General features: G+C 44.6%; 1 protein-coding gene across 3 annotated transcripts in view; it reads left to right on the forward strand.

Annotated features, from left to right (window-relative positions):
• PTGDR (prostaglandin D2 receptor) overlaps positions 1–17,121 on the forward strand; it is a 193,522-nt gene extending 176,401 nt beyond the window's left edge. The window contains exons 1-2 of one of the 3 annotated variants that reach the window (XM_068252309.1): positions 7,384–8,199; positions 16,502–17,121. In XM_068252309.1, coding sequence (XP_068108410.1) covers positions 7,384–8,199; positions 16,502–16,747 — 1,062 coding nt within the window. In that variant the 3' untranslated portion in view covers positions 16,748–17,121. Of the gene's footprint in view, positions 1–7,383; positions 8,200–16,501 lie in introns of those variants that run through there. The other 2 variants (XR_011023864.1, XM_068252308.1) reach the window with 2 other exon arrangements.
• The last annotated feature ends 245 nt before the right edge of the window (positions 17,122–17,366 follow it).

Below are 17,366 nucleotides of genomic sequence, written 5' to 3' on the forward strand. Positions count from 1 at the left end.
TAAAATAAACATCCTGGGAGCAATCTTAGCCCACCAACAGAAAGCTCTGTTGGTGGGCAGAAAAGGGGCGGGGGGAAATCACTTGTGTGCTGAGTTGTGCGACCCTGCAGAGAGACCTTAAAGCTGCAGTGGCCTATTTTGTAAAAAATGGCCTGGTCTTTAGGGTGGGATTTAACCCCATGGTCCTTATGTGGTTAAACGTTATTCCCATACTTTAAAGAGACACTGAAGCGAAAAAAAAAATGATGATATTATGATTTGTATGTGTAGTACAGCTAAGAAATAAAACATTAAGATCAGATACATCAGTCTAATTGTTTCCAGTACAGGAAGAGTTGAGAAACTCCAGTTGTTATCTCTATGCAAACAAGCCATTAAGCTCTCCGACTAAGTTAGTCCTGGAGAGGGCTGTTATCTGACTTTTATTATCTCAACTGTAAGATAACTGTTTACTTTTCCTCTGCTAGAGGAGAGGTCATTACTTCACAGACTGCTCTGAAAGAATCATTTTGAATGCTGAGTGTTGTGTAATCTGCACATATTATAGAATGATGCAATGTTAGAAAAAACACTATATACCTGAAAATAAAAGTATGAGAATATTTTCTTTGCTGCTAATCTTCTAGTAATTATTCATAGTACACAACCAATTCACTATATCATATATTTTTTTTCGCTTCAGTGTCTCTTTAAGCCAGAAAAAAAAAAGAGCTAGTTTCGTTTTTGCCGACAGGCCCATCAGGACTGACCACGAGTAGCTTTTTCCGCATTCCCGACTGTAATTAGCACGATTGCATACAAAAATACGCGTTGCCGCATTACGAACGCATACATATGCGGCAACGCGTATTTTTGTATGCGTTGTGTCCCGCAATAGCGCTAATTGCAGTCGGGAATGCGGAAAAAGCTACGCATGCCCAGTCCTGAAGGGCCTGTCGGCAAAAACGAAACTAGCTGGCATCGGGGGACCAGAGGATTAGTGAGTGGCTGCGAGGGCACAGGACTGCTGCAGGGCGCTGGTAGGAGCAGAACTAGCTGGCAGCGGGGAACCAGAGGATTAGTGAGTGGCTGCGAGGGCACAGGACTGCTGCAGGGCGCTGGTAGGAGCAGAACTAGCTGGCTGCGGGGCACCAGAGGATTAGTGAGTGGCTGCGAGGGCACAGGACTGCTGCAGGGGGCTGGTAGAAGCAGAACTAGCTGGCAGCGGGGAACCAGAGGATTAGTGAGTGGCTGCGAGGGCACAGGACTGCTGCAGGGCGCTGGTAGGAGCAGAACTAGCTGGCAGCGGGGGACCAGAGGATTAGTGAGTGGCTGCGAGGGCACAGGACTGCTGCAGGGGGCTGGTAGAAGCCCCAGGTGAGTAAAACTCATTTTTTTTTACTGACTTAAGGTTCACTTTAAGTTGATATATTTCTTATTTTGAAATGTTAATATGAAGGAAAATGAACCAGAATAGAAAGGGAAGAGTCGTTTGAATTATAAAACAACATATTTTCTTATGAAATCTTTATGGTATGCAAGACTAGGGGTGTGACGGGGGCGTGATCAGGGGTGTGGCTTAAGTGTCCCTCTTTCGTCTTTCAAAAAGCTGAGAGGCATGGAATGTGGTAGAGAAGAAGAAATATGAAGCACAAAGATGATAAACAGACAGACAAGTGTTACATTTATAAATAAACAGATTACAGATAAAGCCTAGGAGATAATAGACAGATAATTACATTTATAGAGAGACAGATAGGGAGATTGGATCATCTTAGCTCAAATGAACTTGTCCTGATGGCCAGATTCTTCATGTGATAATATAATCACAGCCCGAGTTAAGTGGATGTCTGGCAGACAATGTCTAATTTTCGGAAAGTCGTCAGTCCTGAGCACTCAAAGCCAATAGAACGACAGCGCTCCAAGGCAGAAACACAACTGCAAAATAAACATGTGTGAGGGGTTACAGAGCACTCAGAGCATTAGCAGTGTGTGATGGGCTCTGCATTACTGCGGGTGTGGCAGGCAAGTCGCATACAAGACAGCAAAGTGATAGAGAATTCAAGATTATTTCACTGCACGGTTAAAGAAAACCTGCTTTAAATGTATACTTAAAGGGAAGCAAGCATATTTTTCCTGCAGTTTTACCTGGTTTCTAATAGCTATAGGAGCTGCTATGTTCCCCCCTCCCCTTTTATATGTCCATTATTTATCCAGAGAGAAGGTGTGAAGAAAACATCTGTGACTTCTCTAAATTCTTTGAAGCAAAGTGTGCTATCTCCCCACCCCCCTGCTGATGGAAGCTTTTGCTTGTTCTCTGCTAATGTGTGCAATAAAACAGTTACAGCAGTCCTTATCTGCTACAAATTTCTGAGGTCAGGCAGGCCCTGTCACATACAAAAGTAGGGTAATAAAAGCCTCTGTTAAACTTTTACATTTATAAAGACGACGATGAGGTAAAATGGAAGGTTTTTTTTTTTTTTGCTTTTTTTTGTTAATGAGCCACATTGTTGGCATGCATTTTAAATGCTACTCCATTCCTCCTCAGTCAGGACAGCAGTGCCACCTCCTCCCTTCTTCTGTGCAAGTCAAATGAAACACTGCTGCTCTCCTGCCTCCCCCCTCCAAACTCACTGTCAGACTCCTCACACAGCACAACAAGCTGCTTTTCCCCAATGCTGCTCTCCTGCCTCCCCCTCCTCACTCACTGTCAGCCTCCTCACACAGCACAACAAGCTGCTTTTCCCCAATGATGCTCTCCTGCCTCCCCCTCCTCACTCACTGTAAGATTCCTCACACAGCACAACAAGCTGCTTTTCCCCAATGCTGCTCTCCCACCTCCCCCTCCTCACTCACTGTCAGACTCCTCACACAGCACAACAAGCTGCTTTTCCCCAATGATGACCTCCTCACCTCGCTCTCCTCTCACTTCTCCTCCTACTCTGACTGCATGCTGTTATTGTAAACACAGTACAAACATGCTGCCCCTGTAATCTCTGCGCCTGATGCAAATGTTTCACCTTGCTTCATGAGAGAACCGGCCCTGTTCATGGCTCTGAGAGTTCTTACAAGGACTACAGGGTTATGGAGGCTGCCATTTTTATTTCCTTTTAAAGAATGCCCGTTACCTAGGGGCATGGCTACACTGGAGGGGGAGGTGTAATGCAATAGGATCTGGTGGTGCCCTCGACAGAATACCTTAATCCCTTGCCTAAAGACTCGTACACAATTGCTCGAATACATTCGTTTGAGACATCTGAAAAATTACAGATTTCTCTGTATCCAACAAGAATTGTGTAAAAAAAAATTAGTAAATTGCAGCCAAACGACGAGTCACCGATTGCGGGAATTTAGTCTGATCCGGCAGATCAACTTAAATGACTGTTGGGGAGATATCGTGCAGTCAGCCACGTGTGGACAAGGTGTGAGCATGGTCGGTTCTGCTTGTGCGCGCAGTATTTAAATAACTTGGTTGTTTAAAATATCGGGTGCGTGGAAAATGTAGTCGGAAAGACTCATCGTTTGTTTTGGTTGCGGGTAAAGTCGTTTCCATGACAGTAGTTGTTTGATCGGGATGAGTACTGTATGGACCTGATTTTTTTGACTCCATAATTGTCAGAATTTGACACCTGGAGCAGGAAGAGGATCAGCAGGACAGCCTGGAAATATATATTTTAAGAGTTTAAAAAAAATGAAATAAATTCAGCAGCTTTCATATGCCTCTCACAAAAGGTCACTAATAAGCTATGTAACCACGTCGCGATTTACCCGACCATTTTCCTGACGACCGACGTTTTTTCAGCGCCGAGTGGTCGTCGCCATGACATCGCAACGTAGGTGCAGTCACACGACTATGCGAACGTCGCTTAGCATCACGCCGCAATAACGACCGTCATGGCGGATCGTACTGCTAAGATCCCAGACGACTCCCGCGCAAAGTATCACGATTGCTTGAAGTCTCATTCGCTCCCGACGTGTAGCGTCACATGACGTCGTACATACCCGTCTGCAGGAAGAAGTGTCGCTTGACGACCGTCGTTAAGGGGACTTTGCAGGACCTGTCAGACGATGAGTACGGGGCTTAAAGGAACCCCAGGTGAGGGGTATATGGAGGCTGCCATATTTACTTCCTATTAAACAATACCAGTTCCTTGGCTGTCCTGCTGGTCTCTGTGGCTGCAGTAGTGTCTGAATCACACACCTGAAACAAGCATGCAGCTAATCCAGTCACACTGCATTCAGAAACATCTGACCTGCATGCTCGTTTAGGGTCTATGGCTAAAAGTATTAGGGCCCGTTTCCTCTATGGCAAAATCGCATGCATTATCTGCCTGTGTATTCGCATAGCAATGTATTTCAATGGGCCTGTTTCCATTACAGGTGACATTCACTTCCCCCGGCAGGCGAAAAAAATAAATGGCCACCTCTGTAACAATTTTTCACGCAGTTTACGTATTTTCGTTTTAATGTATACGCGATTTTGGGCAGGGAAGCAGGGCCGGATTTACCATAAGGCACTGTAGGCTCGTGCCTACAGACGCCTGATGATGGAAAGGCAGTTCACTTCCCTCCCAGAGCCCCTCCCTCCTTCCCTATGCAGAGTCCTGATGAGAGTGTAAATGAGAGGTTACTCACCCTGCTCTCAGCATTCCACTGATGAGATCTTCCTTCAGTCACGGGGCTCCTCTAGCAAGTTAATACTGAGGTTCCAACACTAAGGTGCATCTGTAGCTTCCTATGACGGGCAAGGGAAGTAAAGGAGAAGTGCCAGCTGGGACAGCCAGCACACTTGCAGTGCGGTTCTGCAGGGATTTGTAAGTTTATGGAGGGTGAAGTCTAAGGTGGTGCCAAGATCTGTGCCTATAGGCTCCTGTGAGGTCAATTCTGGCCTGCGTGGGAGTCAATAGTAATGAATGGCTAAAGGAAAATTGCAAAAAAACAAAAACAAAAAAAAAACACACGGTTACGCATGCAAATTCACATGAAAAAAAGCGCCCCAAAGCACACAAATTTCCATACGTATGGGAATCCGCAAGTGTTTTTTTCTATGTGGATTCGCCTAGGTATAGTGGAAACTGGCCCTTAGAGGCAGAGGGTCAGTAGGACAGTCAGGCAATGTGCATGGTTTAAAATATGCTCTCTCAACTCAGGTTCCCTTTAAAGTAAATGCGAAACAAACAAAAAAAATACAGGCTAGATTCACAGTGGTACGTTGCGTTTTGATGCCATTTTAAAGTCGCACCGCAAGCTTACAACACAACGCGCCCAAAAAGTGGCAACGCAGCGTTACCGTCGCATACAGCAGATACAGTAAAAAATACAGGCAATGAAAAGTATTCTTCCAAGTCATTACTGAGCATGTGCAAACAGTCCAACGCAGCTAATAACGTGTATAACGCACTGCATGCAGTACTTTTACTTAACGTGCAGCGTTAGTCACTAACGTAACGTGTGCACTGTGAATGGGGCATTGATTTTTCATTGCAGTGAGTTATTCTGCGTTAAATGCTGTTTTAATGCGCGACTTTAATATCCCACTGTGAACTTAGCCACATACATTTTACAGGTGGACTTTGAGTTCCCTGGGGCAGAAGGGATTAAAAGTGCTTGGGAGGGGGGACTCTGAGCATTCCATTTTTTTTCAACTGTTAAATTAAATGTGTACTGTCACTCGAAATTGAAAAAAAAGTTTCACCATTCGATTTGGATTTACATTTTTTATAAACAAAAGAAATTAAATTCGATATTCCCGCTATTGACCTGACGTCCATAGTAAATTTAGGGACGATTACACCTGTGGAGGCTTTCAACTAAAAAAAAAAAAAGGCACATTCAGAGCCAAAACTCGACTTACGGGCTTCAGACGCTCATCTTCATGTTCTACTGTGTGGCAACAGCATCGTTACAGTATGGAGGGGGAGCGGACAACATTGCAGGACGCAGCATGCGAGGTTCTGGGATAAGCAGCAGTGGATTTTGGTAAGAAAGCAAAGTTGACCTGCCTTTTAGGCTACTTTCACAGTGGGACGTTGCGTTTTGATGCGACGTTAAAGTCACAACGCAAACTAACTAAGCAACGTCCCAAAAACTTACAACGCAACTTAATGCCCCATTATCGTCACATACAGTATGCATACAGGCAATGAAAGGTATGCTTCCAAGTCATTACTGAGCATGTGCAAACAGTCCAATGCAGCTAATAACGTGTATAACGCACAGCATGCAGCACTTTCTAATAGCGCTACACGTTACACACAAACGCAACGTGTGCACTGTGAATGTTGCACAGACTTATGGTGGCCATACATGGTACAATAAAAACGTTTGATTATCCCATTTATTCGATCTAAATGATCGAATAAAAGTTGAAAATATTTTTTTTTCCAATCAAGAAATTCGAACGATTATCCCGTTTTTTCGAGAAAAATCAGATCGGACATGCTGGAAAAATCTTTATATTCGATCTAACGGAATAATCGAACTAAATTATCTAATCGAAAAAAAATGAAAAATTGTACCATGTATGGCCACCCTTAGTATTGCTGTGCGTTAGTCCACGTTAAAACATTTTCTAATGTGCGACTTTAACGTCGCACTGTGAAAGAGGCCTTAAACTTTCTTACCAACTCTTCTTTATGGGGGGAGGTATGTGATAATGTGGCCCAGGGGATCTGTAGAATCCAAAAAACCAGGGTGATACGAGAAGTAAGGGCCTGTTTCCACTACACGTAGATTGGATGCAGAAAAGCTGACTCCAATGAATGCCTAGGGGAAAATCTGCACCAGAAAAATTGCGTTTAGTGGAAACAGGCCCATAGACATTCATTGGAGTCAGTTTTTCTGCATCCAATCTGCGTATAGTGGAAACAGGCCCTAAGGCATCTGAGTTGACGCACATACTGTAGATGAATGCATGGCATGGGGTGCTATTTCGAAAGCCAAAGGTGTTTTCTTTATGTTGGGAAGGAAGTAGGGAAAAAAAATATATTGTGGACATGAGTTACGTTTCTCGGGAGGAAATAAAACGTCGGGAGGAAATAGAAAGTGAGCCAAATGTTAACAAAGCCAGGTTAGAATTCTACGATGTTGCAATGGATTTTTTTATTCCATCTTTGTTATTTTATGTTGAGGACGTCACAATCCGATAGCTATGAATTCTACAGTTGCTTCCTCATAGCCAGAATCTACTGGCGGAGTTACCTCCCGAGAATAAAGAGGACATTATTAATTAAAGCACTTGCTTTGCATGACAATTGCTCCTTTCTCCTCCCCATCTGTTGCTCTGTAAATACTATAACGAGACAGAAGAGTTTTCTCTTGTGGAATCAGACACTGAAGAACATCATCAGACATCAGAAGAACATCTGAGAGTCTTCATAGCTCAGTTCTTTAGCTTTATTCCCTATGGATCTCTATCCCTGTTCTTCAACCCGAACCATCCAAGGTACATACTCTGTTGTGCCCAGCTCTGTGCTGTTTGCTCTTGGCATCCTCGGTAACATCTTTGCCCTGGTCATCCTCTGGCACCACAAGCAGGATGGAAAGAACCACATCAAGACCTCTGTCTTCTATATACAGGTAACAGGGCTAACCATTGTGAATTTCATGGGGAAGGTCATAGTATGCCCCATTGTCCTGGCTGCTTATTCCAAAAACGAAACCTTGTTTCAAGTGACTGGTGACCAAACTTTATGTGGCTTTTTTGCCTTCTGTATGACTTTCTTTGGACTGGCACCTACAATCATCCTCTTGGCCATGGCACTGGACTGTTGGTTGGCTTTGGCTCATCCGTTTACATACCAGAAACACGTCACCAACAAAGTTGGGCTTGCAATACCAATCGTGTCCTGTATCTTCAGCCTCACATTTTGTTCCTTGCCTTTTTTCGGCATTGGGAAGTTTGTGCAGTACTGCCCTGGAACGTGGTGCTTTATCGAAATGACAGTAAAGAACTCATCACCCGAAGACGCGACCTATTCGCTTCTCTACAGCACAGTGATGGGACTATTGGTCGTAGCCATCATCTTGTGCAATATGACCATCATGAGACATCTCTATAAAATGTATCGGAGTAAGAACTTGAGGACCTGTACAGTGGTGAAAGCCAACAGCAGGTCCATGGGTGAGAAGTTCAAGGAAGCCAAGATGGAGGAGACAGACCATCTTGTTCTCCTTGCAGTGATGACTGTTCTATTTGCAATCTGTTCACTGCCTCTAACTGTAAGTAGATTGCCCCAACTCCTTATAAAATTAAAAAACTAGTTGTCGGTATGTAATATAGAATGAACAAGCATGCAATTCATTCTTTTGAGTTTTTTCCTAGAGATATTTTCAGTGCAATATAATGCCTTTTAAAGCACCAGCAAGCCTAGAAAATTATCATGAAGCATGAATTTCCCATAATCGTAATTTTGCATCATAGTTCACAATTATAATGCAAAATCATAATGTGACATTTTGGGAAAAATCATAATTTATTTAGTTTGTAAAAGCATTGAGGAACCGTAATTTTACAATTAGGCGTAATTCTGCATAATTTCCTGCCAGATTAAGCGGTTATACATGCTATTGTCGCCAAAATTGCTATGCATGTTAAAGAGAACCCGAGGTGGGATTTAATTATGTTAATGGGACACAGAGGCTGGTTGTGCACACTAAACACCAGCCTCTGTTGCCCCATGGTGTGCCCCCAGGACCCCCCTGCGTGCCACTATCCCCTCCGCAGTGCTGGCGACACACAGCGTGTCGCCAGCACAATGTTTACCTCTCGCCTGTCTGTTAGCGCCGCTCCCCCGCCTCCTCCGTATCGCCGCTACCTGCCCGCAACCCTTCCCTCCCGCTGATTGGAGGGAAGTGAAGCGGGCGGGTAGCGGCGATACGGAGGAGGCGGGGGAGCGGCGCTAACAGACAGGCATAGGTAAACATTGTGCTGGTGACACGCTGTGTGTCGCTAGTACTGCAGAGGGTATAGCAGCGCGCAGGGGGGTCCTGGAGGCACACCATGGGGCAACAGAGGCTGGTGTTAGTGTGCACAATCAGCCTCTGTGCCCCACTAACATAATTAAATCCCACCTCGGGTTCTCTTTAAGATGTTAAAGAAAACCTGAACTGAACATTAAAAGTGAAAATAAACATACACAAGTCATACTTACCTCCCGTGTAGTCTACTCCTCAATCTCTTTCTCCTCTCCTGAGTCCTGTTTATCCACTGTGATCAAGGGAATTCTCTGTCCTCCATTTTGAAAATGGCCATTACCGCATAACAGATTTCTGGTCAGCACACTGTTAAACTGTAACATTGCCCACTTGAGCCATAGGGAAATATGGACATTGCCTTGCACAACAGTTGTCCTCTCAGCTATAATTGACAGCAACTGATATATAACTGACAGCAACTGATATATTTCAGTTCTGACAAAATGTCAGAACTGGAAGGGATCATTATAAGAAAAAAACGGTGAGCTTCTGTGGGAACTGATGGTAAGGCAACTATGTAATGTTCATTTGAAGTTACCTCGTGTGTTTATTTTAAATAATTTTACTCAGTTCAGGTTCCCTTTAAGGAACATTTTCAAAAAGTACTTGTGATTGAAAAAATCGATTTTAAAAATTCAAAAGAAAATTATTTTTAAACTCATTAAAATGTCATTTTTTATTACTTGTTCCCACTATTTCCCTTAAAGGACTTCCGAGGCGTACTTAAAAATCTATGTTTACTCACCTGGGGCTTCTTCCAGCCCCTTGCAGTCGTCTCAGTCCCTCGCCGCAGCTCCGGTGGTCCTTGGGGTCCCCCCGCTGGCCGCCAGCAATAATGGCAACCTGTCGGCTCTTCTGTGCTCGCACCCGCACGTCCACGTCATCCTGCGCAGTAGAGCCGACGTGTGTATATGGACTTTGCTGTTAACTGCTAAAGGGGGCACGAAATTATGTTAAATTATGCATAATGACACAAAATTATAATTGGGTAAAGCACAACCAATTGCATTTCCAAATCATAATTACGTGTGGCCGTAATTGCAAAATTTTACCTGAAATTTTACGTAATTGTAATTGGCATATTCCGATCAAAAGTAAAGAAAATACTCAAAGTAATTTTGATAATACATCATCTGAAGATAAAACATTTTCTCCTAGGAGAAAATTCAGGAGAAAAAGTGAATTGCACATGGGCTCTTTAGCAAAAACATCACTTCAAGTGACCCTGAACCTTACCTAGAACAAAAAACTTCAGCTACTTTGGGCCTCCTCTAGCCCACTGTAGGCCGCAAGGTCACACGGCATCATCACGGCAGCCGGTGTGACAGGTCTGCGCATGCGTGGTTTTCTAACTCTAAACCGCGCATGCGCAGACCTGTCACTCTGGCCGGCGTGATGACGACAAGCGTGAAGCTCTAAGAAGAGTCGCCAGACACCCGGCTCGTGTCAGCGGTAACGGGAGTCGCCGGAGGGACACAGACAGGAGCCAGGAGGATGCTGGGGGATCCCGTGGCCTATGGTGGGCTGGAGGAGGCTCTAGGTAAGTGAAATTTTTCATTCTAGGTACTGCTCAGGGTCCCTTTCTGTGCAGAAACTTATTTGACTCTACTACAGTTGAGTTTGAATTTTGACTTTATTAACAACTTACGTACCAGCAGCCCCTTAAGGACCAGAGATCGCTGGTACTGAAGAATGGCGCCTCCCAAAGAATCGCCGCACATACCTTGCGCTCCCGCCGGTCACGCCGCTCCTTCATCCCTGCAGGCAATCCTCTCTGCGGTTTCTATGAGGGCAGAACTTCGTGAGCAGGGCAGGAGCGGCTTTCATTGGCTCCTGATGCTGTATATCAATGTAAGCCAATGGGATTGGCTCACAGTGATGACCAGGTCAGGAGCCAATGAAATCTGCTCCTGACTGGCTCAGACAGCCCTGTCATCATGTAGACGACAGGGCGAGTGATCTGCGGCGGGGAGAGAGTGACGCGATCCGTGGTAGCGGCAAGAACACGACGCGCAGAGGGATGATTGAAATCTAAGCCGTAGGAGAGGAAGAGGCTTCACAATGCTTTATCACTAGTCTTTCTGTGGGCCGCGCTCAGCAGGGATGGGGGGGGGGGGGGGCAATCAGAATACAGGTGGAAGCATCAATAGGATCCTGAGGCTTTCCTTCTTACTTTAGGTAAGTATCTCAATTTGTACCCGAGCTTTGGCTGGGGTACACTTTAAAGCAGACCTGAACTCAAAACTTCCTCTCTGCTCTAAAAGATAGGCAACAGCAGAATAACCTTTAAAGAAAAACATTTCTTTGTTACAGCTGATACAAATCCTGCAATAAATCTGCAGGGTGTCTACTTCCTGCATGTACATTAGGGGGGCAGCATCAATAGGCCGACCTGCGGTTTATGGCAGCCAACAGATTTCTCTTCAATCAGATTAGATCAGAGAGAGATCTGGTTAACCAGCCTGACGGTATGGACGAGCTCAGCTCGTCCATCACCGCCGTAGGCTGCCGCTCAGGCCCTGCTGGGCCGATTTTCTTCAAATAAAGAGCAGCACACGCAGCCGGCACTTTGCCAGCCGCATGTGCTGCCCGATCATCGTCACTCTGCGGCGATCTGCCGCGAGCAGCGGCGAAAGAGGGTCCCCCCAGCCGCCTGAGCCCAGCGTAGCCGGAACAAAAAGTTCCGGCCAGCGCTAAGGGCTGGATCGGAGGCGGCTGACGTCAGGACATCGGCTGACGTCCATGACGTCACTCCGCTCGTCGCTATGGCGACGATCTAAGCAAAACAAGGAAGGCCGCTCATTGCGGCCTTCCTTGTTTATTCTGGGCGCCGGAGGCGATCGGAAGAACGCCTCCGGAGCGCCCTCTAGTGGGCTTTCATGCAGCCAACTTTTAGTTGGCTGCATGAAATAGTTTTTTTTTTATTAAAAAAAAACCCTCCCGCAGCCTCCCTGGCGATCTTATCAGAACGCCAGGGTGGTTAAAGGGACTCCGAGCAGTGCAGAAACTATGGAAAGATGCATATCATTTTACAGCTCTTTCTCCTCTTTCCAATGATATATAAACCGCCGCCCTACGCCTTTTAGCTATTTTCGCGATTGAAATTGCTGCAGCCGCGATTTTGATTGCGAAAATAGAGAAAACTAAAAGGCGTAGGGCCGCGGTTTAGATGTCGCCAGAAAGAGGAGAAAGAGAGCTTTAAAATGATATCCATCTTTCCATAGTTACTTGTATTACACAGGACGACTTTTTCCTAAAGTCAGCAGCTCCATTCAGCAGAAAAAGTCGGCCTGTGTAATACAATGTAACTATGGGAAGATGGGTATCATTTTAAACCTCTCTTTCTCCTCTTTCTGGCGACATCTAAACCGCGGCCCTACGCCTTTTAGTTTTCTCTATTTTCGCAATCAAAATCGCGGCTGCAGCAATTTCAATCGCGAAAATAGCTAAAAGGCGTAGGGCGGCGGTTTATATATCATTGGAAAGAGGAGAAAGAGCTGTAAAATGATATGCATCTTTCCATAGTTTCTGCACTGCTCGGAGTCCCTTTAACCACCCTGGCGTTCTGATAAGATCGCCAGGGAGGCTGCGGGAGGGTTTTTTTTTAATAAAAAAAAAACTATTTCATGCAGCCAACTGAAAGTTGGCTGCATGAAAGCCCACTAAAACTAAAAGGCGGTTTATATACTATTGGAAAGAGGAGAAAGAGAGCTTTAAAATGATATGCATCTTTCCATAGTTTCTGCACTGCTCGGAGTCCCTTTAATCCGCCGCCAAAATCGCTCAATGTATGGCTCAATGTATTAGCCTTTAGGCCTCTTGCACGCTAAATGCGATTCTGACTTTTAATACGATCTGATGTTTGATTCTGATTAAAAAACATAGCAGCATGCAGTGCTCTCTTTTTTTTTTTTTTTATCGGAATCAAAAATCAGATTATATAAAGAAAAAAAAATTATAAAATAAATAAATAAAATCGGAATCGCATGTAGTGTGCAAGAGGCCTTATCCTGTTTCATATTTGTTTTGTACTGTGTTTGATGCATTAGGGCAGATGTAATATTGAGTGAGGGGGGGTCAGGTGAAAAAAAGAGTTGAAGTTACCTGGGGCTTCTAATGGTCCCCCGCAGACATCCTGTGCCCACGCAGCCACTCACCGATGCTCCGGCCCCGCCTTTGGTTCACTTCTGGAATTTGCAACTTTAACCACTTTTTCCACCACTACAGTATATCTACGTCCTCTGTGACTTCTTCTAAGCCACGAGGACGTAGATATACGTCTTGTTTGTAGCAGAAGCAGTGCTGTGCAGGATTGCGCTTGCTCCTGTGCACATTTCTGGAACTATCTGATGCCGCACTAATTGGTGAAAGGGAATATATGTTTCCTGAGCTAATGAGATTGATTTTTACCATAAAAAACAAAACAAAAAAAACTTTTCTCAGTTCATAGTGAAAAATACACTCTGTAGCATTCAAACATCTTCACCATAAATTGAGACAGGAACCTAATCTGAAGTTTTGTGATAAGCGGGAAGAATAGCCAAACAAAAATTTGTGTTTTTTATCTATAGTAGCCCTTTTTATTTTTAAACAAGAATTCGTAAAACTGAGAAATGTGTTTTTTTCTAATTTTCTTTCTTGTTTTCCCATTAAAATTCATAGAAAACAAAATTATTTGAGGGAAAAATATGGCATACAATGAAAGCCTAGTTTGTCAGGAAAAAAAACTATTTATATTTCATTTCTGTGTCATAAGTAGGGATAAAGTTATTTCTGATTAAATAGGGACATACAGAGCCGGGACAAGGTCCTCCAGCACCCAAGGCGGAGACACCAAAGTGCGCCCCTCCATCCCTCCCACCCCAGCCATCACACACTGATTGCTATTAGACTAAGAGGTGCCACGGGGCCCACAACCTCCCCAACACCTTAATATCTAGTAATCTGGCTTGCAGTCACTGCTATGTATCCCCTTTTCTTATTTCTTTCTGCTTCATACACAATTAGGAATGACAGCTGAATGAATTGTGCGCCCCCTCCTACACTGCGCCCTGAGGCTGGAGCCTCTCCAGCCTATGCCTTGGCCCGGCCCTGGGGACATAGCTAAACTGTCAAAACTGCTCTGGTCTGTAAGTGGGAAACAAGGTCTGGATGCAACGTGGTTAAAGTTGGAAAACAACAGGCCCAGTACGGTTTGCGTTTGCGCAGTACACTCCTGGTGATGTCAGCGGGAGCCAGGACACGTCCACGCAGCCACAGCGGTTTTCTGACTTTAAAGTCGTAAATTCCAGAAGTGAACCAGAGGCGGGGCCGGAGCATCAGTGAGTGGCTGCGCGGGCACAGGACGTCTGCGCGGGACCATCAGAAGCCCTGGGTAAGTTCAACTCTTTTTCCCCCGACCCCCTACAGTATTCCTTTAACACTTTCACCAAGACAGAAGCATCCTTGCAGATATCTAGACGGAGTCATCGGCTCCTGCTGATGATACAGCTGATAATACAGCCAGGCAATGCGGGGGATCACCAGGCATCAGAGAGAAATGTATCACACAAGGGGGACGTTGCAGGGTCTGTGTGCTGGCCTGGCGTGCAGCATCTGCTGTCCCCTTCACTAAGAGGTCCTTGTGACATGAGGTCCGTGATGTACTGATAAAAATCATCTAACGCTGGGAACAAGAATAAAGAGTTTCTGTGGTCATTCTCCTGGGAATACTTCAATGCGAGTGTATGGAGACTGATTCTGAATCCCACAAAGAGGACCTGCCAAAAAGGGTCAACTAAACTCATATCAAAGTGTATCTCTCTTCACAGAAACCTATAAGTTTCGGCGCTTTTGTCAGCAGAAAGCAAACGGAACGCCCCAATGAGAACTATCTCATTGGAAAGCATAGTGTAAGCGCTTGTAGGGCGATTTGTACAAATCGCCTGCGCTTAAAAATTCCCCAACGCCTCTAGTGTAAATGAGCCCTAAAGGTTATTATGCTGTTTATCTGGTAGAGCAGAGAGGAAGTTCTGGGGGGTGGAGGGCGGGGGGTTCTCTGGAAGGTTAGCACACAGCTATATTTCATCAGTATCAGGACATTTGTGATATAAAGCTCTGTGCCTTCGGCCATGACTGTTTACTCACTTATTCTTCCACTAAGAGATCGTGTTAAATATTTAATCAGTTGGAATACAGAAACCCATAACTGATACTTTATTGCCACAAATGAGATATGAGGACTCTGTGATTCTAAGATAAATCATTCATTTCCGTCTGAAAAATGTCACTTCCTCCCCAAGATATATATTAAAAAAAAAAAAAAGGAAAAAACAACCATTGTAAAAGTAATTAACCCAGAGACCGGCGGACGGCGATGTGACGCGTCCGGCAGAGAGTGGGCGGAGCTGTATGCCAGTCTGGAAATAAGAGGGTAAATAAAGAAGGGTGTGGATGCGATCAATGCTGGTCAGTGATATTAAAGAGGACCTGTAGTGAAAACAACGTAATGAATAACGTTTTACAATACTCACTTATCAATGATTTAGTCAGTGTTTGCCCGTTGTGAAATCTCTCCTCTCCCTGATTTACATTCTGACATTTATCATTCACCGGCGGTGAAATCTTTAGTTCTGCCAGGTGATCTGTACAGAATGTTTGTTACTGAGAGTTTTATGCACAGAGCGAGATACTGCTTGCTTGGCAGTTGGAAAATCCCCATATTTCCCACAGTGCAACGAGGTTCACAGACAGCGAACTGTCAGGACCATGGTCATGACATCACACTGTGGGAGGGGTTTCACCACAATATCAGCAATACAGACCCCCCTGATGATCTTTTAGAGAGAAGGTAAAGATTTCTGATGGGAAAGGGGGTATCATCTACTGATTGGGAAGATGTTCAATCCTTGGTTACTGTTTCTCTTTAAAGAACAAGCGACACCCATGCTAACCTAGAAATAAAAAACGCATATATAAGTAGATAAATACTACTTCTACTTACATAACAGATGTATTGTGCTATCCATATAATGATTCCTGTGAATCTTATAAAGGAAAAGCAGAAAAGCCTATTCTAGGCAGTGGCCATCTTGCCAAGCTAATGCTGACATCATATCCTCACCGACTCTTGTTTCCCCCCTCCCTTCTCTTGCTCATTGTGTATTCATTAGCTGCCCTCCTCCCAGAGTCTTCAGACACTCCCACTGAGGTGTATACTAGGAACTGCACTTTCTCATCCTCCAATCACTGAGTCAACTCAGCCTTGCTTTTAAACACAAGTGATCAGATGGTGTTTCTGTTAAGCAGCTAGGCAGGGAAATAAATGGAAGAGGAGGAATATATTATAGATAAAAATAACTCCTAGCATTCAACTCTTTGGCACTAGGGCCAGTGTGCTCCTAAAGTATGTGATAACTACAAACCATAACAGCAGAAAAAAAGTTTTGCAATTTTTGAATGCAGAATTAGCATCTTTATCACTTAAAACACTCAGACCAGTTGCTGTTGAAATTTGATTTTCATGGTGACAATACCGCTTTAAGAACGTTGTATTTCCCACCCGCAGGGCCGAGTGTACATGGGGATCTTTTCGGAGGGGGTGAATGAATATTACGATCTCCTCATCCTGAGGCTTCTCTCCATGAACTCCGTTGTGGATCCCTGGATCTTCATCATCTGCCGCTCCTCAGCCTTCTGCCGCCACATCCGCTCCCTGTGCGATAAACTGCATGGGAATGACTGCAGGGAGCAGCAACTACTGCCTCCGACTTATGCTAGATCTGCTCTCATAACCTGCAAAGGCCTCAAGTGAACGGAAAGGAAATAAGTGACTGATTACTCTACCTGGAGAGATCTGAGATTCTTCCTGGCTGACGGTTATTTCTGAACATTTCCCCTTTAAAGTGGACCTGAACTCTTGCACAGGACAGAAGGAAAGCATATGGAAATGCACCCTGTATGTATTTAGAGAGTTTAGCCCGTCGAATTCCCCCTCATCTGTAGCTAATACAAGTTGTAATTTGATCCCTCAGCTGTGTCAGCTGACTGCCACGGCAAAGAGCACATTTGTAAACACAGGATATTAAACCTATGCCTGCTTCGGTGAAAGCAGAAAGTAGACACTCTGCAGATGTATTGTAGGATTTGAATCAGCTGTAACAAATAAATGTTTTTCTTTAAAGGTAATTATGCCGTTGCTAATCTTCTAGAGCAGAGAGGAAGTTCGAGTTCAGGTGCTCTTTAAACATACTCTGTACACTTTCATCAGCACACTTGTGGCTACTGCGTGCTGATCAGCTTCTCCTATCACTGATGCATCCTTCCTTGCAGAGGAGGGGAGGGGATGCAGTGGTTTTCCCCCTGGGATACTCTCTTTCCTTTGAAAGGGGCTGTTTAGGGACACTTTCTCATACCTTCCACCTGTTGAAGCC

This window comes from Hyperolius riggenbachi, chromosome 9, assembly GCF_040937935.1.
Source record: "Hyperolius riggenbachi isolate aHypRig1 chromosome 9, aHypRig1.pri, whole genome shotgun sequence".
Classification (NCBI taxonomy): Eukaryota; Metazoa; Chordata; class Amphibia; order Anura; family Hyperoliidae; genus Hyperolius; species Hyperolius riggenbachi.